The 26,309-nt window shown below is 37.3% G+C and overlaps 1 protein-coding gene across 2 annotated transcripts in view; it reads left to right on the forward strand.

Annotated features, from left to right (window-relative positions):
• NLGN4X (neuroligin 4 X-linked) overlaps positions 1-26,309 on the forward strand; it is a 303,848-nt gene that overhangs the window by 164,123 nt on the left and 113,416 nt on the right. The window contains exons 3-4 of one of the 2 annotated variants that reach the window (XM_075060676.1): positions 17,399-17,458; positions 20,161-20,313. In XM_075060676.1, the coding sequence (XP_074916777.1) occupies positions 17,399-17,458; positions 20,161-20,313 (213 nt within the window). The remainder of the gene's footprint in view (positions 1-17,398; positions 17,459-20,160; positions 20,314-26,309) is intronic. The other variant, XM_075060677.1, reaches the window with a different exon arrangement.

A 26,309-nucleotide genomic window follows, 5' to 3' on the forward strand; every position in this document is an offset into this window, starting at 1 on the left:
CTGGAGTTGCTAGGGTAAAAGTTCTCCGACGAACATGCACGCGCGGCGCGTACACCTACTGGAATGGATATGAGCAACACATCTCGAAGAACAACAGTTACAAAGGTGAGTAACCGTGTTTTTTCATAGGTATCAGAAGAAAAACTGAAAGAAAAGAGCCCGAGAGATTTACCTAAGATAATTTAAAAGCATAAGAATGGACATACTGGGTCAGACCAATGGCCCATCTAGCCCAGTGTTCTGTCTTCCAACACTGGCTAGTTCCTGCTGCTTCAGAATGAATGAACAGAACATGGTAATTTATTGAGTGATCCATCCACTATTGTCCAGTCCTAGAAGTAAGATGTTTACGGACACCCAGAGCATGAGATTGAGTCCCAGACCATCTTGGTTAATAGCTGTTGATAGACCTACCCTCCATGGGTTCCAATTCTTTTTTGAACCCAGTTATACTTTTTACCTTCATAACATCTCTCACGACTCCCATGAGTGGACTGTGTGTTGTGGGAAGAAGTACTTCCTTATTTTCATTTAAAACCTGCAGCCAATTAATTTCATTGGGGGACCCCTAGTTCATGTGTTATTTCAAGGGGTAAATTACACTTCCTTATTCACTTTCTACACAACATTCATGATTTTGCATGTCCCTGTCACTTAGGAATCTTTTTTCTAAGATGAACAGTTTCAGTCTTTTTAATCTCTCCTCATACAGAAACTGTTCCATATCCCTAATCATTTTTCTTTCTCTTTATATTTTTTCCAATTCTAATATATCTTTTATTGAGATAGGGAGACCAGAACTGCACTCAGTATTCAAGATGTGGACATATCATGGATTTTTACAGTAGTGGTATGATATTTGCTGTCTTATTATCTATCCCTTTCCTACTGGTTCCTAACATTGTTATCTTTTTTGACTGCCACTGCATAAAGAACTTATGTTTTCAAAGAAGTATCCACAATGACTCCAAGATCTCTTTTTTCAGAGGTAACAGTTATTTAGAATCCATCACTTTGTATGTATAGTTGGTGTATGCTTTCCAGTGGCATTACTTTGCATTTATCAACACTGAATTTCATCTGCCATTTTGTTCCCCAGTCACCTAGTTTAGTGAGATGCCTTTGTAACTCTTCACAGTCAGCTTTGGACTTAACTATCTTGAGTAATTTTGTATCATCTGCAAACCAATTTGTTGTTCTATATTTTTAAACATGCTATTATATTGCTGTTTATGTTATATGGGTAAAAAAGAAGTTAGAGGATAGCAGAAGGGATGATGTTGGCCAGAGTGATAGTATTTGTTTTGATTTTTTTGAGTGAATTTCAGTGTTCATAAAAATGACAGCCTACTGATGCAACTTAAAGCTAGGTGTCAGCTATAATTGATGTCAGCTCCAGAATCTCACAACCCTGCCAATTTACTTTGTAAGTGACCTTTAACACCCTCAGTAGATTTAAGTTCCAGGACTTTCTTCTTCTGAACAAAACTGCCAATTGCATTTAATTTCCTTAAATGTTATCTAAATTGTACATTTTCGTTGATCGAGACAAAGATACATTGTGTTCTCTTTTACAGCTGAATGCAATACAAGTGAGTTCTTATTTTGTAAAGTAGTCAGTAAAATACATATAACAGATAGCAGAACATCATCAATCAACATACATTCAATAATATTCATTAAGGAAACCAAGGGAAGGTAAGATTGACCTGTTCATTCTCACCTTAATATAGAGAATATCTCTACAAGTCTTCAGTGGTTAGAACATGGTTTGATGGAAGAAATCATGTACACTGAATTCAGTAATAAGTAAGAGCTGACTGATTTTCAAGGACATTGGGTTACTGTTAGTGTTGCTAGATCCATGAGAATCAAAACCCTAAAATGGCTTTGGGTAGAAGACAGTGTCATCACTTATCACAGTGTTGTGTCACACTAAGAGGAGTGACTGCTGTTTTGACCCTAGAGAGTTCCTTGTGTCCATAATATTAATGGACACTTCTTGTAGGTGCAATTTTCCTCTTGCTCTGAAAGTTATCTATTTGCTTTCGTCTATATTTGCTCTCATTTCTTTCCCAAGTTCTGTTTTTGCCCCGGTTACAGCTTAAGACTTTTTATTTTTTTTCCACTAGGACAGTGGTTGTAGTAAATTGCCTCCTCACTGCTACAATTATCTGTCCTACAATATTTTGATAGAATTCACAATATTTCATTGCAGCTAATTTGCCTACTCCTGAGGATCTTGTCGGCTTAAATTATTTCCAGATTAACATCTTTAAGGGGGTGGGGGGCATGCATTTTTTTTCTGCTTTCAAACTATTATTTTTATTTGTGTCTTTCCATTTCTAAAAGCCCATGGAATTGACAGCCAAACATATATCATTTTAGATCATAAGCTCTTTCAGGCAAGAATTCTATTAATTTAGCGGGTTTATTTTATTGTTGAGTTTTACACCTAAAATACTAAATAACTGTGAATAATAAAATATTTAGCTGATGCTTTCAGGGAGACTCTTACCACCTTCTTCCTTTTATTGTCATGCACTATTCAGCTTTAGTGCTGCTAACTTTTGGTTCAAGTCCATAGGATGTGTGTAGCATTTTCTTCTGCATTTCTGGCAAGTACTAGATTTGTTCAATCTACAGTATTTTAAGACATGAGTTTATCCATCATGTCTAGGACTACGTTTTAGTCACGAGTATTTTTAGTAAAAGTCATGGACAGGTCACGGGCAGTAAACAAAAATTTATGGCCTGTGACCTGTCCATGACTTTTATTATATACCCCTAAGTAAAACTTTGGAAGGGGGCCATGAGTAATCTGGGGGGGGGGGGAATCTGCGACCTAGCTGGTGCTGGGGCAGGAGTGGGCAGTAGCACGTGGACCGGGACCCCTGCAGGTGTGGGGGGAGTAGGGGAGTGGGGAGGTTGGCAGGGCTGGCAGGGGCTCCTTACCTGGCTCCGTGTTTCTCTGCAGCTTCTAGGCAGCAGGGGAGCTAGGGGGATCAGCACGCTGGTCCCACCACAAGTGCCAGCTGCGCATCTCCCATTGGCCAGGAACTGTAGCCAATGAAAGCTGTGGGGATGGGGCCTGAAGGTACAGGCAGTGCATCTAGCCCCCTGCCCCTCCTCTGCCTAGAAGCTGCAGGGCCATGCCAATGGGAGCCAGAGAGCCCCTTACTCCAAGGTAGGTGCCCCCCCATCTTCCAACCCCCTAACTCTAGCCCTGAGCCCCTTCCACGCACCCAAACTGCTACTGCTGGCCCAGGGGCTGCCAGGCTTAGGCTGCAGAAATCACAGAGTTCATGGAAAGTCACAGAATCCATGACTTCCGTGACAGACTCGCAGTCTTAATCGTGTCCCATATAGGATTTTACTTTCCTTGAAATACTCGTAGTAAAAATTCTGACTACTAACCTACTGTTTTTCATCTTAACTCTTTCTCATTTAAACTTTCATTGTTTAAATGTAACTGCACTCAGATAGGGATAAATAAATTGTAGTTCAGGGATCAGCACATCAGAGAAATCCGCTGGTGCAGTCAAAGGGATGTGCTGGCCACCGCTTCCCACAGCCCCCATTGGCCTGGAGCAGTGAACCGCAGCCAGTGGGAACCATGATTGGCTGAACTTGTGGATGCTGCAGGTAAGCAAACCGGCCCAGCCCACCAGTGGATTTCCCTGATGGGCTGTGTGCCAAAGGTTGCCATCCTTGTTGTAGAGCATAGAGGTGGTTGCCATAGAAAGACAAAGCGGGCAATTTCAGCAGATATCTGAAGAACAGCTGAGTGATGTAATCTCATTTTTTAATTTTTAAATGAAGATGGATTTTTTTTCCTAAAAGATCTCTAGGAAGTATTTTGGGGAAGTCATATGCTTGTGTAATACAGAGGGGCAGGCTAGATGATCACAGCCCTGTTTCTGACGTTGAAATCTATGAATTCGTCAGTTGACAACATTTAGGTTACTGATTATTAAGTTACATTTCTTCTGCAGTTCTCTAAAAATGGAAATACATCCACCATATAACTCACTTATGGTTACAATAGTTGCCTATATAACCAAAACTTCCATAAAAATGTTTACCTTTCTGTTCTTAATTTGGCATTCCCAAGGCAAAGATGAGATACAAAGCTATTATTAACATTTTGGTACAAGTGGCAAAGGTTCCACATTTTCCTGTTATGCTTCAGAATTGAATGATCCACTTCTCGCAGAAGCTACTGGAATAACCAACTATCTAGCTTCTCTGCTGTTATATAACTATCTAATATGTATCCCATAGCTGCTGGTTTTCTATTGCAGTACATTCATTGTTTATTTGTAGAGTATTTACAGCTGTCTAAAATGTTAGTCTGAAACATTAGAATATTTCTATTATAAATGTGGCAGGTATCTAGGTAGAACTAGTCAGTTGAGCTTCAGAATGTTCCATGTATAATGTACCATTGTATAGGAATGGAATCAGTTGCAATAGAACTGGATTGTGTTGGTATTTTTTGGTTTGTTTTTTGTTGAGGTTCAAATATCAATGGAATTACATATCAGAGAACCCTTTCCCTGTGTGGAGACTCACTGATATCACTGTTCTTAGTGACTGAAGCTCCAAGATCCAGTCACACAAAGCACCCAAGCACACTGCTGATTATTAAGCATACCAGTAGTTTTTTTTTAAGTTGATGGGATTACTTATGCTTACAGTCAAGCATGTGCTTAAGTGCTTTGCTTGATAGGGTCAGAGTACTCAGCATTTTGCAGGAAAGAGCCATAAATTAATAATGGCATAAAGTAAAATAAGTGCATATTGTAACATTTTTATTTAGAAACTGACAGTCAAATTCTTGATTAAAAAACATATAACTATAAACCTGGAACTAGTGTGGCCTTAAATTAATTATCTTGCCCAAGTTTTGAAAGGACTTTATTGATGGTGAGGTGGGTGCAAGCAATATTAGCAAGCAAATTACTCACACTGTGCCCTGACATAGTAAAATTCTGCTCTGAGAAATGTTAACATGATTTTTTTGCATTTGCACCTGCCTTAGAAATTCCAGTAAAATGGAGAAGTGTGGACTGGTTGAGATTACTGCCAATGTTTTGTATAAGTGGTATTCTTCCAGTTGCAGGGATAACAGTTTTGCTTCTATTTGACTTAAGGTATATATCTGTGTGGCAGATCTGTAGATTTTAATATGCTTCACAACTCATGCAGCAAGGCCTCCGTGCTCAGTTCAGCCCCAAGTAAAAAAAGAGCAGACTAAATAACACTGGTAGTGTTTGAGACACTCTCTTTATCTGCCAGGGGTCACTGGCAGGATAGGCTGCACAATGGCTTCTTTCTTCAAAGCTGTTAGAGGCTGTTATGTCAAAGCAATGTACTGTATTTAGAAGCTTTTAAGCTCTAGATCCGCTCATGTGGAGTATCTCGTGCATAAAAAAATCCTTATCAAAATTGTCACTGCACATCTGCTTCACTTCGATATTAAATGACTTGGCCTGATTAATTAAAACAAAATGCTGGTACTACAACACTTACAGCGGGAAAGTGGACCAGAAAAACATTTTAAAGAACACAACTGTTTTAAACGGGACACTGTTCAGTAATTTATATTCAAAATTTGATTTCATTTTAAATAAGTATTTCAAAATAGAATTTTTTTTGCATCTGTCTAAAAAAAAGCATTTAAACTATTTTTGTTTTAGATAGGTAAGACATTTCCTCTGCGCTGTGGTGAATCCATTCAGAACAACATTATTCTGGCTCAGGAGAGCCCAGTGGTGAAATAGACTAAGGTGAAATCAAAACGGAAACTGATCTGTCTAATCTCCTTGTCCAGGATGAGTGAAATGCAAGAATAAACAAACAGAACTAGTGGAAAAGTAAATGACAGAACTTCACATCTTTGTAGTTGTAATAACCTAAAGTCTTAATAATAAACAAAATGAATTTTTTTTAAACTATATGAGCCACATTCTTCCCTAACTTGAGGTCCGCTGAAACCATGGGAACAGCGGACCCTCCACAGGCACGCCTGAGGGAGGTCCACTGAAGCTGCGGGACTAGTGGACCCTCCGCAGGCAAGCCACCGAAGGCACCCTGCCTGCTGCCCTAGCAGTGACTGGCAGAGCGCCCCCCATGGCTTGCCGCCCCAGGCACACGCTTGGAGCGCTGGTGCCTGGAGCCGCCCCTGGGTTAATTTGGATATTGGTTCTACATCACCTGGAGATCCCACACAGTGGGGAAAGCCACAAGGGGTTGTTAAGTCAACTTTCTATTGGCTTTTCACTGTTAGAGCAAGGTAGAACAGGTGGAACAGAGAGCCAAAATTTGGCTCATTATATACTTAGTTACTTATTACTTCATAGTGACACTTGCTGTGAAATCAACAGCAGACTGCCCTATTCTAGAGAGAAGTCTATCTAACAGATGCTTCAAAATAACAAGGTGCCTTGCCAGCTCTTTTGGTAATTTTGGCTTACTCATCACAAAGGAAAAACTCTTAACACCAAGGTGCTTAAAAAACCTGAGTATAAATCCTTTGATTTTCAACAGCCAGTAAAGCCGTTAACACATTACACTATTTATACTGAGTGGAGCAGGGTGCATTCTCAGAGATTGCATTTTAAATAACATGTCTGCAGTGAGTTTTTGTTTTAAAGCCAGCTTGTGAAGTTGCATCACATATGGCCAGGTTTGTTTTCTCCTTCTCTTTTTAATGATCAAAAGGTCTCTTTCACAGTATTTAATGTTCAGATTTTGAATTTCATTTGTAATGCAAGTTGATAGCAACCAGCCCCCGGCAGGAATGAGAAACAAATCAATGGGAATACAGGGAGATCCTCAGCTGGTGGAATTCTGCATAGCTCTATTTGTGCTTATGGTGCTTAATCATTTTGTTGTTGCTGCTGCAGTAGCACATAGGGGCCCAAACTAGAGATAAGGGTCCCACTGGACAATGCACTGTATAAAAAGTAACATAAAGATAGTTCCTAGTCCAGCACTCTTACAATTCAAGTCTTTAGTCAGTATAGCTGAGGATCAAGTCCTACATATGGAAGTACAGTAGAACCTCAAAGTAACAAACACTGGAGTTACAAACTGACAGGTCAACCACATACCTCATCTGGGCCAGAAGTACGTAATCAGGCAGCAGCAGAAACAAAAAAATACAAAAATTCCTCAAATACAGTACTGCGTTGAAAAGGTAAAGGGAAAGTTTAAACAAAAAGATTTGACAAGGTAAGGAAACTGTTTCTGTGCTTGCTTCATTTAAATTAATATGGTTAAAAGCAGCATTTTACTTCTGCACAGTAAAATTTCAAAGTTGTATTAAGTCAATGTTCAGTTTGTAACTCTGAGGTTCTACTTATTTTTTTTTTCAAAATGCTTTGTTACTGCTCTGCATATCTACAAATGTAGTAGGCCTCCTCCCTGCCTGGGACCCAGGCCATTTCTGAGTACCATTGCAGGGTGAGCTCTCATGAAAAAGATCTCCCATACCCTATACAGAAAGGAGTAAGGCAGTTGCTTCCGTGACATCTCCATCCTTCACAGAATGATTCCACACACCTCAAATATGTTGGCCAGTGTAACTGCCTAGGCATTCCAAGGAACACATGCTGTACCATGTGTATGGTGCAAGGTACATCCTTGCTTAGAGCAACAGGAAACTGTCTCTGAGACACAGTCTGTTACCTGAGTTGCTTCTGGGGCAGTATATCCATGTATTCACTACCATAAACAATTGGGACTTCTGGCAAAACCACAGGGAAAGACTAACAATTCCTTCCTTGCTCTTTGGGGGATGCAATTATTCAGTGTTCACCCTTCTCTTCCATATAGTACATGTTTTACTCCTCTTTTATTCACTGATTATTTAAATGATATAAGAAATAATACTGAAAGACTAGGATGTGACCATAAAATTACACTATCACAATATATAAGCACAGAGAGCTGACTGTGCACTTGCAGCTATTAACATTTCCAGACTTTTTTATTGTTCCACTTGGCAACATTAACATTTTTAATGTAGTTTTGTGTAAATATTTTTGGGGTTTGGCCTTTTTCTATTGTGTTGAAAGGAGTATATGAAATTATGTTTAATATTGCTTGTGTCTTTCTCTTCTGCATTTAACAAAGAATTTTCAGGGATGCTGCATTTATTCAATCCAGCCAAGTATGAACGTCCAATAACATTGTCACTTGACGTAATTAATTCTCTTATCCTGGACAGGAGCATTTTCCTGGCTGTGCTGAGAGCAGCCGTTGGAAAGTGACTGCGGTCTGGGATTGCAGTGAGTTTTAAATTGTTGCAGCTGATGCTATTAGGAAAATGCTACTCTGAAGAAACACAAATCCAATTATGTTGAGTGTCCATTAGTTAAATGCTGCTTTTATACAGAGATAGCAGTTGGAATACAAAGCAATTTTTTTTGTGGTTCCATCAAATGATGACCATTTTAATTTTATTTTTGTTACTAAGTGGCAGGGTAGTAGTTCAAAAAATGCATTCATGCTATTAAATCAGAAACATTTTCAGTAAAATTCTGAGCAAACAATCTTGATATTGACTTCAATATTAAATATTAGTCAGAATTAAATATTAGTCAGGACAGTAGAGATCCAAGCCTTGTTGGCAATTAGGAGAGGGAGAGATGAGAGGCATCTAATTTATGTTTGAAGATCCCCTTGAAATCACTTAAGGCAACTGAGGAATTACAGAGGCTGTGCTCAAGGAGTGGAAACATTTGAAAGAAAGAAAGAAACATACGGAAGTAAAGTTCTCACAACTGAATATTCTTTATTTATTTTGTAATGAATAGAGACATTCTATTTCAATCATTATAAAAGTTTCCTTTGATTCAAACTTTCTTCTTTTGATTATAACCCTTTTTTCCAGAATAATTTTATACAGCAACAGACAACAGCAAGTGCCAATTTAATAATTAATGCATAAACTAGCATTGAACATGTGTCTAATACACAGATGCATGTGAACGGGAGTCAGATCAGGTTAATCCTGGATGGGGATTGAAACACTATGATCATCAGCATTCTCTCCTCTTACCTTGACCCTTCCAAAGTCTAACCAGAGGTGCACTGCACAATAGGTGCTAGAGTCACTATCTGTAATGTTATTCAACTTTAATATCATGGGGATTCTCAAGCTAATATAAATCTGACCTATTTTATTTTACATTGACCCCCCTCTATTCAGGTGAAATTATCTGGAGGGACAGCCTATGAGCATGGCTCTTGTACTACCATGGGAGAGTTGCTGCCGTATGTATATGCTGCCCTAGGAGGTTCAGATGGATCAGAGAGCTGTACTGTGTCACTTGGGTGCTATATAGATAACACTGTCCTTTGAGAGTGCCCGGAGATCCATGAATTCAGAAGTTTCCTCCAGCTGTGCTGGGGCAAGATATAGATTACTCCCAGTTTCCTTTCCTTTGGTGAATAATTCCTACATTTGGGGCAATCAGGACCAATATATTTATATCAATAATCATATAGACTCTTCTGTATCTGACAGTGTATATCCTGTGAAATCAAATTCACTGAAAATTTCACTCTCAGTTAAAGATAGAGGAGGAAGTTGTCCCTTCATTTACACTCACATAATCTCACTAAAATCAAACAGCAAGCCTGCCGCTATCTTTTGACAAATAAAAGTATGTTGCATCATGTTTCATATGTTTACATACATTGAAGCACAAAACTTCCTATTTTAAAGTTATACTGTACTTAAGGAGAGAGAGGGAGACAGAGAGAGATAGAGAGAGTTAGTTTGTGAGGAGCCTAGACTGTTTTCTAGGTGCCCTATACTCTATTTAAATAATCTAAATAAAGAAATGGTAAATATAAAATCCTTCACACGTTGCTACTGTTCCTACTCTTTGTTATGCTGGCAAGTTATTGGAAAATGGAAGGGAGAGAAGTGGCTAATAGGAGCACCTTCATTTAATTATCTGTTAATTAGCCAGAAAAAATGTAAAAAGGAAATGCAGGAAGTCATACTATTCAAAGACAGTAAATAGTGATGGTGTTATTATAGGAGCTAGTAATGGTATCTTAAATTTGTACACTGGGAAGTCAAGGATCTGAAAAATGTATTCTTTATTTTGTTTGGGTTTTTTTCTTCTGACCTCAGGTACTAGACTGTGTGTGTGTGAGCGGGGGGAGGGAGAGCTTCATTCCTCCTTGCTGCCTTTTGTGTGGAGTATTAGGATTTCAGCTCCAGGGATATAGGGTTAAGAACTGCTGAACTCCTGCTTACATTTCCACCTGCTGGTTGTGGACAGAGAGTCAGGGAATGAAGAGAGCCTTCCTTCTATTGCCTTAACATACCAGTCAGCAATTCACTGGCATGATAGGTCAGAACTTGAGCTGGATGAAATTTTTTTGTTCCAACATTTTTTTAAGCAAACGGTTTTTTTTTAAATGAAAATTATTTCCCGGGTACTGACAATGTATTCAAAGCTTGGTATACATGTGAAAAAGAGTCACTGCCCCAAGGAGAGGACAAGCTAATAGAGAAGCAGTAAAGCAGGTACATAATACACCTGGCAAGAGTGCAAGCAATGACATTGTTTACTACTGTCCCACCATAAATAATACTGATGATTTAATGGAAACATCTCAAAAGAATAGCATTGTTAACAGTCAGGCATTACAGTGGAGATCCCATGGAAGCACTTTTAGAAACTGCATTAACAGAATTGGGAGTGAACCACTGAAGTTCTTAGATGATATGATCATTAGATGGGGAGCCAGGAGCTCCTCAGAAGTGTTGGAGTGACTGAAGAAATGAGATGACACATCACTAGTGAGAATGGCTATCTTAAATCCTGTGCTAAAGCAGGTGTGAACTAGATATTTCCAGAAGTTTAAGCAGGCCCTTTCTAAGCTGAGTGGTCATACAGTTAATGGATGTGCTGTTGTTTTCTCCTACAAACCTGAAAACCATGTGCTTTCCAAAAATTACTTGGCATCAAAAGGTATATCGCATGAAAGATAGAGCAATTGCTTCAGTCAAACCCACTCAATTCAAAGAAATCACACAGAAAAGTGGCATCAGTTTAAGCAACAGCTGAAAAAAAAATCACTTTCATTACAGACTTCAGAGAAAGTACCTAAAGTATAAGTGTCACAAATCTGTTCTTGGCAGATCATCGCCTGTAAGAGCTATATTCAGACCACAAGCATGTGGATCCAATTGCCCCCACCTCAGCGGATGCTAAGGTGTGTCGCAGTCTATAGGGGGTCCGGTGCTCAACCCTCTATCTGAGTCCATCTGGCTGCTTCTTACCCTCTCAGCATGTGTCCACCCTACACAATAAGCCCAGCTCTGTGGCCCTTGGGTTTGTGGGCTTGATGTATACAAACCCATGCTTGAGTGTACACATTGCACTGTGAATCTAGGGTTAGGGTTCCTGCATGTGGATCTCATTGCCAAGCTAACACACCCATACCGTGCTACACAGACCTTCTTACTGGGGTCTGGGATTCAATCTATGTCCACACTACAAAATGACAGAGCTTGGAGAACAGTCCTAGAAGGACTTGGGTTCTGACCTGCCCCCCCACTCTCCCAAGCTCCTAGGACCCAGGTCCCGAGTGCTTCCTGACCCAAGTCAGAATGATTTTGTGTGTGGATGCAAGGAGGACATCAAACTTGAGTAAAAGCCCAGGCTGGATGCAGTGTAGACATACCCTTAGGGTCCCAGCCAAAACAAACAAAACAGTCCACAGACAGGAAACAAGGTTAAATAATACAATCATAACAGAAATGAAAAGAAACCTGTAGGTGGCATCAGTGAAGATATTGGCCTCTCTTAGTTACGAAGGCCATGCAAGAATTTCAGTCTACCACAGAGATCATTGTGTCTCCAGCACAAGTCCCAGTCTCTTTCCCTTTCTTGGTCCAGACAATCTGTGTCCTTATTTGTTGAGTGCAGGGGCTCTGCTGCCTGTCAGACCTCTCTCTGTGAGCTAGGTAGCTCAACAGGCTTCTCCCTTCCCAGGATTAGCCCTCCATCTGAGTGAAATTCCCTCCTTTTAACCCCTTTTTCCAGTCCTGGCATGATTTGCAGGTGTGGAGGGGCAAGACCACTATAGTCCAAAACTGTTCCTTAACCCCTTCCATGCTGATATGGCTTTATATGCTGCATCCCAGTAAGCAGCACTATTTAGATAGATAGATAGATAGATAGATAATGCTTTTACAGGGAGGATGAAGAAGATAGTGGATTTACAACAGACTGTGGATAAATCTGAAAGGTGCCCCAACTCCAGAAATGTTATATCTGAATGATGTTTTTGGTCAGAGTCAAGGACAATGTGAATCAGTTGATGCATATATGACTTACATGAGGTGACATGACTCCTTAATATATGATAGCTTCTATGTAGAATGAACAGGGGAGGCATAGTCTGCTTTGAGAAACTGATTTAACCTGAACCTAATCCACAGATATTTGTAGAAAAGTGAATGCAGAATCAAACTCTGAGTGCCTGAAAGAGCAGCATGTGATATCATTTCAGAAAGAGGAGATTAAAAAAAAATAATGGAGCCCCTAAATACCAAAGATACAATAAAAAGTTTCTGATTGACAAAAATTCCTGATCCAGAACTCACTAAAGTCATTGGAGCCATTCCAACGGGTTTTGGCTCAGCCCCTTATATGTATTCCAGAAGAGCAGCCAAGACGTCACCCAGCATTTGGTCAGATGTGTCCTTAGTTGATACCTTATTCCAGTTGTCATGTACAGAACAGGCTCCCAACATCTTCAGAAACCTGAACTTTCATAGAAATATTAACCTAAATGTAACCAAGACTATCTGGAGCACATTTAATGCATGTTTTAAAATACTACATTTCACATAAAGACTTTGGCCCTGGTAGCATAGAATTTCAATTCCTTATTATTTCTTATTCTGTTTGTAAAGTGCCATGTAAATTTATGGCACTGTTTAAATTAATACTTATAATAATGTGCATCAGTGGTCATCAGCTGATTCCATACAAGAAGCCATTCCGGAATTTCCTTTGATCTATATAGGATCCCTCCTCATTTAGTAATGTGCGAAAGTCAAGTGTGGTCAGAATCCTTTGACAATGACTTCAAGGTTGATGCAGTAGATTAAGCGGACAAAAAAAGACCCCAGCTGAGACATACACTATCGTTTAATTAACAATAAGAACATCTCAAAGCGAATGAAATATAGAAAATAAAAGAGAAACAATTCATTCGCTCAACAAATAGGTAATTACATGTGAAAATAATGTTACATTGTACAGAGGGCACGGGTGAGTCCATGACTCCTCCTTCAGGCTGTAAAGAGTAAAAAGCATAATGTGTGACATTGCGAAGTCATATTCCATACCCTTTACATCCCCCATGTACTGAAGTCCTGTTATGTGCACTGGAGTGTGTTTGCATCTCATTATACCTATTTTAGAGTTCCTAAATTCTCCTTTCTTGAGGTGTGCTGGAAGTAGAGGTGGCTAACCACCACTTTGTAAAATATACAGGAAGCATTTTTTTTCAGGGATATCAGATTTAACTTTCTTACACTGACACACAGAATGAAAAGGGCAAAATGGAGTCTCTGGCTGCTTATATTCACTGCCCTTCTGCATGGTTTCCAGATCCAGAACCCTAATACCAACTATTAGACTATTGCTACTACGTGAGGGAGGGTGAACCTGGCTCCCAATAGGCTATTCTAGCTCTACTGGTACCATAATCCTCCATCATTTCCACCATCACTCCAACATTTATCACTTCCTGTGTAAGGGACTGATGTTACACTGAAGTCATTATTTAGTGGGCTCAGGATCAAGAATTAAAACAGAAAAAAAAATCTTCCTGTTAAGATGATTTATAGACTGACAAATTCTGTTGTTGCATACGTATCTGGAATGAAGTGAAGAAGACAGCACTAGCTGTTTAGTTCAAAGATTGCTAGATAGACGATTAAAAAAAACTATCTTTCGTATCCTTGCATGTTTCTTATCTGGTCAAAGAAGCTTAATCATTACCATCTCCATGACATAATAAAGCAAATCTGAAGCCTTCCACAAAACCATTTGTCTAGATATCTGTTGTCTGCCTGCAAAGTCCAAATTTGGTGTGCATTTGTCTACCTTATCTTAGTATGCCCCAAACCCTATGCCCTGCCATCTGGACAAGGGTATTCTGCCCTGTAGGATGGGGAATAGGTACTGTGTCCAGACCTGGTATGTATGAATATTTGTACAGGGAATACAGTGAGTTAGGGGAACAGCAGATGGAAGTTTTCAGTTTTTAAAGAAGAGGGAAACCTGAGCTGTGTCCTAGCCAGGGCTATGATAGAGGAAAAGAGCTGCTGCTTCCCTTCATTGTACCTAAACTCTCATAACAGAGCTCTGTCGTCACAGACTGTACACACATCACCCCATCCAGCATGTGAGTATCAGAAATAAGTATGGCTCTAACAATGCAGCTAGTCCTTGGTGGGGTTGGGCTTCCCTGACAGTATCTGGAAGCTGAAGTTATGGCTGCATTGTCTGAACCATCTCTGAACATATCAAAAAATGTAGTAAACTCTCATCAAAGGTTTACTTACATAGTACCATGTGAATTACTCATATAGCCCACTAGTTATCCTGGGCCCCAACAGCTGACTCTATTCCAGGATGTACTGCATCCAAAATCATTTTTCCCTGCAGTCTCTCACCATTACCTTATGGCCATGTCCCTTGCTCTTGTTTATAGTATGATAGGAGAATCTAGCTTCATCTTTCCCCCGTCCCCCCGCCCCCATTCAAAGGTCCGAAAAGAATGAAGGATGGTTTGAATGGTTGCATATGTCACTACAAATATATAGATAACATTTTAATGGGTGTATGTTTTGTAGCATTTCTTTATTTTTATTAGTGACGTGAGGACGATTTCCTTTTGGTGTATATGGCATATTTGTTATTTGACAGATGATTTCCTTCTATTGTATGTATGATAGGAAACGTCCTACAGTAGAGGTCTAAATCATTATGTACTGGATTGCTGCTATACGTGTACAATCTTGACCCTAGCAGATATAGCATAGGTAGATATGTATGATTCATCCATTTGCCTATAGGCTTTATAGTTTTTCCACCTCACTGGTGGAATAAGTTTTTACATTTGACCACAAATTCTTTTTTGTTGGGTAGCATTTGGAAAGGGATTTGTTAAGGCAACGCTCCTCTCTTTTGGCTGAATCACATTTCCAAAAGCTCACCCAAACTATTTTTGGAGAACAGGTGGTACAAATCTGGAATTTCTGCTCTGCATCTGAGATCCACCTAATAAATTCACAGATTTTAAGACCAGAATAGACCATTAGATCGTTTAGTCTGACCTCCTGTGTAACACAGAACTTTTACTCAATTACTCCTGTTTTGAGCCCAGTAACTTGTGTTTGACTAAACCATATCTTCCAGAAAGGCTTCCAGTCTTGATCTGAAGACATCAAGAGATGGAGAATCCACTACTGCCTTTGGTAGTTTGTTGCAATGTTTAATCTCCCTCACTGGTTTTTTTAAGTGTTTTATTTCTAATTTGAATTCATCTGGCTTTAAGTTCCAGCTAGAGGGATTTTATGTGAGTAGCTCTCCTTGAATGGTCACAAATAAAATCTGCACTGCTTTCTTGTCAAGATGGTAGCATAAAGCAAAATGAGGTACAGGACACATTTCAACACCACTTGTTGCACTAACAATTTTTAAGTACATTTCATTCTTATTTGCAGTGACCATTGTTTTGTCTTTGAATATTTTACCTTTAATTTGTGGCGTTTTTTCTAATTTATTTTTAAATAGAAAAGTAGAAGAAAAATAAAGTGCCTGTTTTCTATGGAAAATTGAGACTTGTTAAAAATTCAAAACACAGCAGACTGAATTTTCTGTTCAACTCCATTCATTTAAAGCTTTTTGAACACAAACCTGTGAGTACATGAAAACATTTAAATAATTTGATATCAATATGGAAACTAAACCAAGTGACATTTACAGAGAATAGGCCCTTATCTTGAATTCAGTCAAGCTAGTGAGACATTTGCTGCTGAATACAATAGAAGGAGAATTGAGCCAAATATGTAGTCATCATAAATTGTAAAATAAAATATATTATTATAGCAGATCCTATCATAAGTTTCATTGTGAAATATGTGTTCTGCCCGTATTAACAAAGTATATAGCTCCACTTCAGTCCGAACAGAAAATATACTCTCCAATAAAGATATATACCAGTTAGCATGGTTATTTAGCCCATCAATCACTCATCTTTAGAAGCCACATTTCAATTCTAACTCTGCTTAGAAAGGAAATGAATTTTCCATTTTTATTTTAGTCTCTAGCAGATAACTGTTCACACTGCAGTGAACTGTTTGCTGCACAGTTAGCAATACATGATCAGATGCCCAGCACCTGAATAGTTATATGACATTTTAAAGACAAGATCTAGACTCATTATCAGGATTGAGGGTGTGGAGAGATGGCCTTATAACTATCTGTACTATTTCATATTTTTTTCCTGAGCACAAAACAAATTTATAATATGCTGAATACACGAGTGTTTACCATTCTTAAGTAAGTCTGTGATAAATAATTACGGTTTTATTGTCATGGTAAGTAACTACTTTCAGTTCATTTCTGACTCTGTAAAGGCCATTCAGTGCACTTTTATGTGAGTCAGGGCTACTTGCTGGCTGATTCCATAGCTTGGAGTGAGTCTTTTACAATTTATTTCTTCAGTTTTTCAAATTTGTTATTTTTAATATCTTTTTGCTTACATAGAACATTGGATTTAAAGAAAAAAGGGCATTCTGGATTGTCCCGATCCAGACCAGGTGTTACATAAAACATACATAATTTTATTTTCATTAAAGTATTTAATAAATCATAATCAGGATGATTCAAGTATTAAGTTAATTCAGATAGTGACTAATAGGGGATAATTCCTGCAAGATTACAGAAATAAATAAAAATACCTGTATTTCTTATGAAAAACTGATAATTTGGTGGATTTAATATTTTTTTATTTCTATTACTTTTAAATTGCACATTAATTTTGTTTTTGCAGCAATTACTTTTTTACCAAAATAGCTTCATTGTCAGAGGATTTACTAGAGATTTACATATATTTTTTCAAATAATATTTTGAATTTGTTCTTCTTGACATCTTATGTTTGTGTGCAGTTTGCATCTTTTTTAATTTTTCAAATGTAACAGATTTTGACTTTTTGTGTTATATTTTTATATTTTTTTTATTTTTCGGGGCTAGTGGTTATATTTTGTTTTTTAATTTTTGAGAATCTGCTGTTTTTGAATTCTCTTTTTTCCTTTTGTTCTTCTCACTATGACCCCAGGAGCCAACACAAAGAAAAGCGCAGATGATATAACCAATAATGATCGCGGTGAAGATGAAGGTATTTTTTTTCCAAGCTCGACCCTGATGCATGAACATAAACGTCTTCTTTTTATTGTTATTATTATTTTAACATGATTTCCTCCCCTTATTTGACAAAAATGCACTTCAATGTGCTTTTTTATTTTCTTCTTGTTTTGGAAACCATTTTCATTTTTGATTTTTAAAACCCAAATTAGCATATAGAATATGACTGTAGCTCCCTTGTGAGATAAGTATAAAGGTTATCCCTAAATATGTGTGAAGTGAGTAACATGCATAAATATTATTTACAACCAAATGTTTCCTTCCATCACCCTTGCATAGGAAAAGAAAATGGAATTTAAAAACATGCATGTGTTCTTTCTCCTTTCTACCTCTAATACGCTGTGTAAGTTCACCTTGCTTTATGAAACTCATGAAACAGCACATGTTATTTCTATCATTCTTCTTTCTCTCTCCAGATGCACAAACTATATGATGGATGCAATTGCTTTGAAACTCATCTGTAGTGTTTTTATTTAATTTTCTTCTTGGTACATGTTTTATATCTAGAGTACAAAAATAAAGGAAGCCTATTAATGATGCTTCACTATTTTCTCCTATAATTAGCCAGTTTTCTAGGCTATATTTTATCTGAGCCTGACCCAAATCCCATTGAAATCAGTGATGATCTTTTCAACGACCTCTGGGAAAGTTGGATTGGATCCATTGAAAGGAAATGCTAAAGTTCACAGGAAGTATCATAAAAAGTGTTACAGTGAGATAGTTTCGTTTCCTTCTTTGGCGGTGAAGCTTTTTAGGATCTTTTAAACATGGAAAGTAGTCAGGAAATTTCTCTCTGTACTCATCCTTGCTTTTTACTTAAATTATACTGACTATCCATTTTCATTTAAATACTCATTAGATTTTTTAAAAATGTCTGAATTAGTTACATTAATTGCCCCTGAATTAGGGCTCACATTACAGCCCTTGGTAGTTTGAGAATAGATGATAGATGTAGTAGAGTACAGAAATTTAGTGCAAATTCCTTATACCTGGACTTTTCTAGGTGTTATTTCATATCTTGCTCCTGTGTTCTTATTTCTGACACCAGCCAAATAGTTGTGTTACAATTCTTTTCTCTTTCCTTCAGTTATGTATACAGTGAAGTCACTCTTAATCTCCTCTTTTCTTGAGAGTTCAGTCCTGCTGTATTTACTCTAACCCTTTAAAGGACAGTAACTCAAATCTCTGACCCTTGTATCATACCAGTTGCCCCCCATTGTATCTTCTTCACTGCTGTAATATACTTTCTTTCCAATAAGTGGACCAGAACTGTGCACAGCACTCTAAAAGAAGCCTCACTATTTCCCAAATAACACCTTCTCTTTTATAACTGATACAAGAAATGAATTTCTAACTGACAGTACCATGACTTGTGACACCAGATTGTATAACCAGTTAGAAGAAACAAAAACAATTTCTACTTATTTATGAAAAGTAGATATATACTATATTATGATCAATAATTGTTTTATTGATGAGAATGCCTATTCTAAGGCTATGTAGTATCCAAAAGTCCACAACAGAAGGAATAAATAGTTCATTCATTATTTTAAAAATATATTATCACTTTAGATATAAACAGGTGGTTAGTAAAGTGTGATTGATTGAGTGTCTTCATTTTTGTCCAGTCCTGCTCCCATTGATGTCACATAGTAAAACTCCCTTTGACTATAGTGTTGTAAGATCAAGCCTTTAGGTAACATTTGATAATAAGAGAAGATTAAATAAAACAAATTATTTTACAAGGTTTCATGCTTTTTAGTGCTGTTCTTGATGTTCCATTGTCATAGAAACCATTTTAGTATCTGTTATACTTCAAGGACTAATCTGAGCATGTGCAATAGTCATCAAATATGCTTTCCAGTACTTCACTGAGCAGAGTACAATATTCATCATTGTGTTACGTGCTTTTGTTTAGATATAGACTAGCACAGAGAACTCCTGAGTTTTAATCTAGATCTTTACCAGCAAGATCATCCACCTTGTCACTTTGATTAGGTACAACGTGACGCTAAAAGCTTCGTTTTGTTTGGGAACAAAATCTTGATGTTGAGTACTAGGCTACTCCTATTTGTTAACTCCTAGACAGGTTCGAACAGGAGATGATTTTCCATGTTTAGGTTTTTTTATTTGGATAATTTAATGTTAAGATGTTGTCTGTTATTGCAGTAAGAAATACAGCTTTATACTTTCCACAAAGATGTCTCTCAGTTGCTGGGGGAATGGGAAGACTGGATCAATGGTATCATTTAATGATTTAATGTATTGGTTTATCTGGATTAGTTAGAATTTTATGTTAAGAATATCCTAATAGCGACCCCAGTTACTGTGCAATTTAATTTTTATTGGGGCTTCTCATTTATCTTACAGTTAAATTTCTTACACACTGTAGTGCTTTCCCAGTGTTCTGAGAACATTCCTTATGAAACTATACTTGGAAATAACAAACAAGTACCAAAAACAATTCCTCAGCTTCTAAACCCACTGAGTTTGACGTAGCTAACTCTGAAGTGATGTAAGTAAAAGGGGAAAGTTAGCTGACTGAAGAGCTATAGATAAAATTGAAAATATGGGGAAAAGAAATTATTTTAATAGCACTTTTGTGAAAAAGCAACTACCTATTTTGTTTCAATATTTTTATTACTTTGTGTCTTCCTTACTTGCATTTTTTTCCAGACATTCATGATCAGAACAACAAGAAACCCGTTATGGTCTACATCCACGGGGGATCTTACATGGAGGGTACTGGCAATATGATTGATGGGAGCATTCTAGCAAGCTATGGAAATGTCATTGTTGTAACCCTCAACTACAGGCTGGGAGTTTTAGGTAAGTGACTCATTTCTTAAACAGAAAAGTACTAAATATGCATTGTCATAATTAGGTGGAGTTTCCATTTAACTAGCTAATTTGATAGAAATGTTTTATTGTTGAGTGCATCCATTGATCTATTGCAACTTCTTTTAAGAATATTTGGACCAATTTTGTGTTGTAAAAGAGAAAATGCTTGTGAGTGCATAGCTCCCATTTTAATCATATTACTTGCATTGATTTAATTTTGATCTCCTTTTGATATTTTGTGAAGATTTTGTTAACTGAACTATGTTGATTCTTCCCTTACTATAAACAGCTGCCTTCACCTTCAACAAAAATTACTTTTTGTGGGGGGACTATATTCTCATAAAACTAAAATGTCACCATAACTTCATTTTACTGCTCTTGGCTCAGTGACTTCATCAGTTCTGAATTGTATGTGTTTTCATACAAAAGCTCCTCCATTTCACATATAAAGAAGAGAAGTCAGCAAAAAGTATCACTTCTCAGAGTTCTCACACTGTGTTAAGGACATAAGGAGTGTTTAGCTGTTTTTTTTTGTTTGTTTGTTTTTTTGTGCAGAAGTGGAGATTTTTATTATTTTATACTAATATAGAATATGTTCACTTTGGTGGAACTGGTTGCAGCAAAAAAGGTCTATAATGTCAAGGAGTGATATATTTTTTCTTCATGAATATCACAGAATGATTTCTTCAGACACCTGAGTTAATATGTTGAGTGAAGTTACTTTTGCTGCTCATAGGCAAGAGCAGCCTGCCCAATATGTTGGCATCATTTTTAAATGTTAGATTCAATAAAATGAGCTTCTTTGAGCTATGATATTACTAAGCTATCTGAAATATTCCTTTTTCTTCCTTCCATTACTATGTTATGCTCCTAATGCAAGGACCATATTCCATTTTTTCAATGTAAAATTAAGGCAAACTTTTACTCATGCCAGTAGTCTCCTTAATCAGGTCTAGAAAATCAATTTGAATGCAAACGGTGAAGAATATAGTCTATGGATTCATAATTTTTGCTAGAGTTTACATATCTTCAGCATTTGTGACCATATAAGGTAAGTCACAGTGATATTTCTAGGTGTGGTCTTACTGGGGTCTTTACCAGGTATATATTACTAGCAACTCAGCTTTGTGTATTTATGTTCTTAGTGTGGAATGGAGGAAGTTCTTTCACTTGGTTCAACAGTTGTACTGTTGATATGGTTAAGGTGTTTAGCAAATAAACAGCAAAAAATCTCCGGCTACTCAGAATAATGGAAATTTTTCCTCATACCCTTTCCCCCAATCTGTTGTTCAAATTTAAAATATGAAAGAATAGTTTCTTAACATCAGAAGCAGCATTAAAACTTAAAGTTATGATTTGTCAAAAAGGCTTCCGTGGACATATGCAATACAGTTGAGGGACATAAAAGCACAAAACCTAATTCAAGCATAAAGAATAGCAAGAAAATAAGTGCACAGTTGTGGAGATGCAACCCTCTTTTTAACTGCACATGTGTATATTCAACAGAGAGGATGCAAACCATGCACCTAATCCTAGGGTCCCCCCTTGCAAGGAATTATGAATGATTGAAAAGTTTGCTTTGTAATGTTTTCCTTTGTTTCTTATATGTCAAATTACTCAAGGATTAAGATGATTCTGAATATTAAAAAAAAAATGTATCCCAGTCTGAGGAAATGGAAGAATCTGCCATATTTACCTCTATAAATCTTAACAATCTCCTGTTGTCTGTATTTAGATGGAAGAGAGACAAGAGAAGGTGTTTTTACTGTGCCAGCTTGGTATACAAGTATAACAATCTAAAACAATATGAAGCATTTAAGGGGTTTGCAAAAAATAGAACTTTATATTTTAGCTTGTTTCTCTACCTTACTAAATATAAGCTTTGTGATGCTACAGATTTTATTTTTGGTTCCAAAAAGCCCATGTTTAAAAGTGCAAAAGGTCCATTCAGAATATGCATATAGCACTTGGATGCATTCAGAAGGCAAATAGGAGGGGGAAATGTTTCAAAACCAAATTGTTCCTCTTGCCTTCTGTCTTCTTGTGCCATTGTGTAATCTGACTATAGCCCGTGAGAGGCCATTTGTTTTCTGTTAACATATTGGATGGAGAGCTGTTTGGAATGGAAGATGTTAGGCCCACTCCAGAGAATTCTGAAAGAGTATTGGGTACAGAAACAAAAGAGAGAAACTATTTCTTCAAATAAATGAGCTCATAGAAAATGAATGTTCAGTAACAAAACAAAGATAGAGTTAGACCAAAAAGAATGAAATACCTAATAAGTGCCAACAACTTAAAAAGGAGATTTTAAGATTTTTTTTTAAATCTTAAAAGTGTTCAGGAAAACACTATGAATTCATTTGAATTGTTTTGAGAGAAGTGTTCTTGTTATCTATAACAGATCTAGATGTTGGATGGCTCCAGATTTGGGAGGAGGATAGTATTTGGATCCAGAGTTTCAATTCAATTGCAGCTCAAATCATTTCATGTCTCTCCTCCCGTCCCTCCCCCCTTGTGTTTTAGTACTTTTTTAGGTTTTTCTGTGTGGATTCATCCATAGCAGATGAATATTACAGAAATTTAATTTGTATTTCTTGATGTTACTGCTAAGATTCTCACCCCATGATTTTTTTCTTTTAATCTGTATTATGCCATCAAATGCAAGAAAAAGAAAATACATATCAGTATGGATGATATGAATAATATACTGTAATATAACTCAGACAAATCCCAGTCCATCAGAATGAACTGTCCTGGGAAAAAAAATCCATTGTAGAGATTACCTGTGTTTATGCATCTATGTATTTCAATCAAATATCTTAATAAATTAAAGGAAAAGAAGACATATAGGAAGTACATTATCTATCTGATTGTCTTTTCTCTAAAAATCTGCATACCAACAAAAGTCATAGAGATGTCTTTCTGTCTATCTATCTTAAATAATAGAGACTTTTGGTTTACTGCATTGTGATTTTCATTTACTTTGGTACTGCCTCATTGATGAATTTCTGCATGATAACCACAGCACTGAAATTTGACAAGAGTGGTTCATGAAATCTGTGGTTACTCTGTCTCTTTTTTTAAAGGTCATAAGCTGTGGAGAAGACTCTTATAACAGGAAACTTTATTACTGTATATGCATGATAGACTCCTAGGATTCCAGAAATATAGTTAAGAGAATGACTGCAGACACCATGCAGATGGGAAAGAATTGTGTCTTTCACAAACTTCAATCTGCACACCCACTTCAATACAATTTCCCACCTTTTAAGCAAGTGAAATGGTAATTCTTTAAGTCTCATGTTGCCAGAAATCATCCATCATGGATAAAATGCAAACCCTATTTGTATAACAAATTCAGTCATTGGGTCACAGCAACCCATAAGCCCTATGAAGACAGGGCTCCTCATTACTGCATTTGTGATACAAATATCCTTTTATTTTTCTCTAAGAAATTAAGAGCTAGGCTTAGCTCTGAGTGAGAATTATCTGTAGAAGCTCTGTCCCCATCTGAACAGCAGGAAAAAGTATGGCATAGGAGCCACAATTCCACCCTTTTGCCTCTTGCTCTCTGAGAAAAGCAGATTACTGCAGCCCAGGAAAGGTTGTAGCTTACTTCCTCTCTGTGTGTTCAGGTAGATCTACTGGCAGATTGTGGAGTGGAGCCAAGGTTCTGCCTATCCCTGTCGTGCCCCCACTTGATCACAGTGCAGAGCAGTGGGAGTGCAAAGGCTGCACTCCTTAGGGTATTGAGAGCCACAGTGTGAACAGCCCTAATGGGGCTGTGCTATGATTCGGAGGTCTTTACTCTGAGGTCACATTTGGGCTAATCAAAATCTACCTCTAGTGAAGTACCCAGAAATAATGAAATAGAAAACAGCTTGGCTGTGGTCTAATCCTTTGCTTCAATTTAGATCGGAAGGGATATTGCCTTTATAAGAGTTTCAATTGAATCCGAATTTTGCAAACCACGTAGGATAATTGGGAATTCAATGTATCAGGAGAGTTAGGCAAAAGGGAGCTCTGCAGGAGCTTAGCTTCAGCTCTGTTGCATCAGCGACGTGCTAGAAGTTCAGTAAATGTGGAAATTTGCATATTAAGATTCAATACGTCTGGGCTTTCAAGTATTAATTTTAGTTGATTCCTCCTATTTATAACATGAATGTTTTGCTTTAACAAGAAACAGGATTTCCCTTCCCTACCTACAAACTCTTTGGGCTCATGACCTGTTTTCAGTATTACGTGGAGCAGATACAGACAGAACAGGGATTACTATTATTCTTGCTTTATTTTGGAATGACCTGAATTAGCATGTGGCGAATCGTGTCCGTGGTAAGTCCTAGCCTTACTTGTGAAACAGCGGAAATAAGCCCCAGTGAATGCGAATTCCAAAGAGAGGTAACGTTAGCAAAAAGATGAATTGTCTGAGCTATTTTTGTGCAAAGTAAATTAGAGACGGTCTCTGCAATGGTTTCCTATGGTTGGAAACAAAAATATTCAGCACCATCCACAAAAGACAATATACACTAATGTAAACTTAGTGTTTGTGTGAAGGACTGACTTGTAATTCTTGTGTTCTAGAAATGTGACATGGGTGTCTGGAAACGAGCATATAATGAAATGCCTAATGCGATAAATAAGACATGCCCAGAGTTGGAAATAATGAATTCTATTTCACGTTTCCAAAAGCAACTCAAAGTTTTACATTTCCTTCCCCAAGACAACCAAAACATGCAGATTAGAGTAGCCTGCCTTTTCGCTACCTGATTTGTATTTTATTCTTCAGTTTTAAATGTTTACTCCTTTAAGCAAACTTCCCTTTTACCAGGGGAAAAAAAGCAGTATTCCATCATGGTCCTCCATTATTAATAGACAACAATAAATAAACCATGTTTGGGTCCTGCATGTTACTCAGCAGTCTTACAGGTTGTTGAGTGTCCTTAGCTCTCAGTAAGTGCCCTGTTTCTAAGTTCAAGTCTCAGTCTACTGAAATGGTCAGTATTATACCATACTTAGGAACTGATTGAATAAAAGAATACATGTAGCTTGTAAAATGTGGAAGTACAGTGTGTTAGACCGTTCTGAGATTATATATAAAAGAATCAGGTCCTTAGAGAAGGACACTGATTATTTTGATAGATGAAGGGAAGCTCCCATCTATTGCCGCTGACAAATTAGTGGGTTTCCTAAGAGAAAACTGGAATAAAATTCTACTATGCTATAAACAGTATGTTGTAGAAATTTGGGAACTAATTTTCCCCAAGTCATATATATGACCAAAGTGAAAACAAATTCAGATTTTAAAACCAAAATAATTATTGAATAGCTACATATAGGGAGCTTGTAACATGCCATTTCATGCACCCCTTTTAGATAATGCTAGTTTATGAAGAAATGTTCTGGAAGTGATACTCTTTGGTATGCTTTCAGAAAAATGCCCAAGTTAGCAATGCTCTCAAGGAGCCTGAATCTTCTTTTCAAAAATATTTTTTTATTTCCAGTGACCAGCCAAAATGCACAATTTGGATTATATGCACTAAGAGGTTAAGTTAAAATCTTCGTTACATCTAGAGCAGAGCAGATTCCTTTTTGCTGACAGGTTCATAGCAGTATCCTAGGGTGTGTTAGACTTTTACTTTTAAGATAATTTTCTTTTTTCATTTAACACATATAATTGTTATTCCTTTTGGGATTATTCCTTATGGGTTTCTTTAATTCAAGACTTGCATTTGTTCTAAATGTAATTACTCAGAGTTTTAAGTTTTAAGAATTTTCAGATTGAAGAGAGAGAGAGCGAGAGAGAGAGAGAGCGATAACAAGAATAGCAGAGGCTATGTGCTTCTTTTAAAAGTGAATGTCGCTTTTTTGAAAAAAGCTGGGTTGTAGCACTGTCTACAGTTTGTCTTCAAAGGCCCAGATTGTGGTCTGATTTGCATGCCTACTTAATGCCATGTCTCCTCTACAGAGCCTATGTTGGCATAGTG

This window comes from Chelonoidis abingdonii, chromosome 1, assembly GCF_003597395.2.
Source record: "Chelonoidis abingdonii isolate Lonesome George chromosome 1, CheloAbing_2.0, whole genome shotgun sequence".
Lineage (NCBI taxonomy): Eukaryota > Metazoa > Chordata > Testudines > Testudinidae > Chelonoidis > Chelonoidis abingdonii.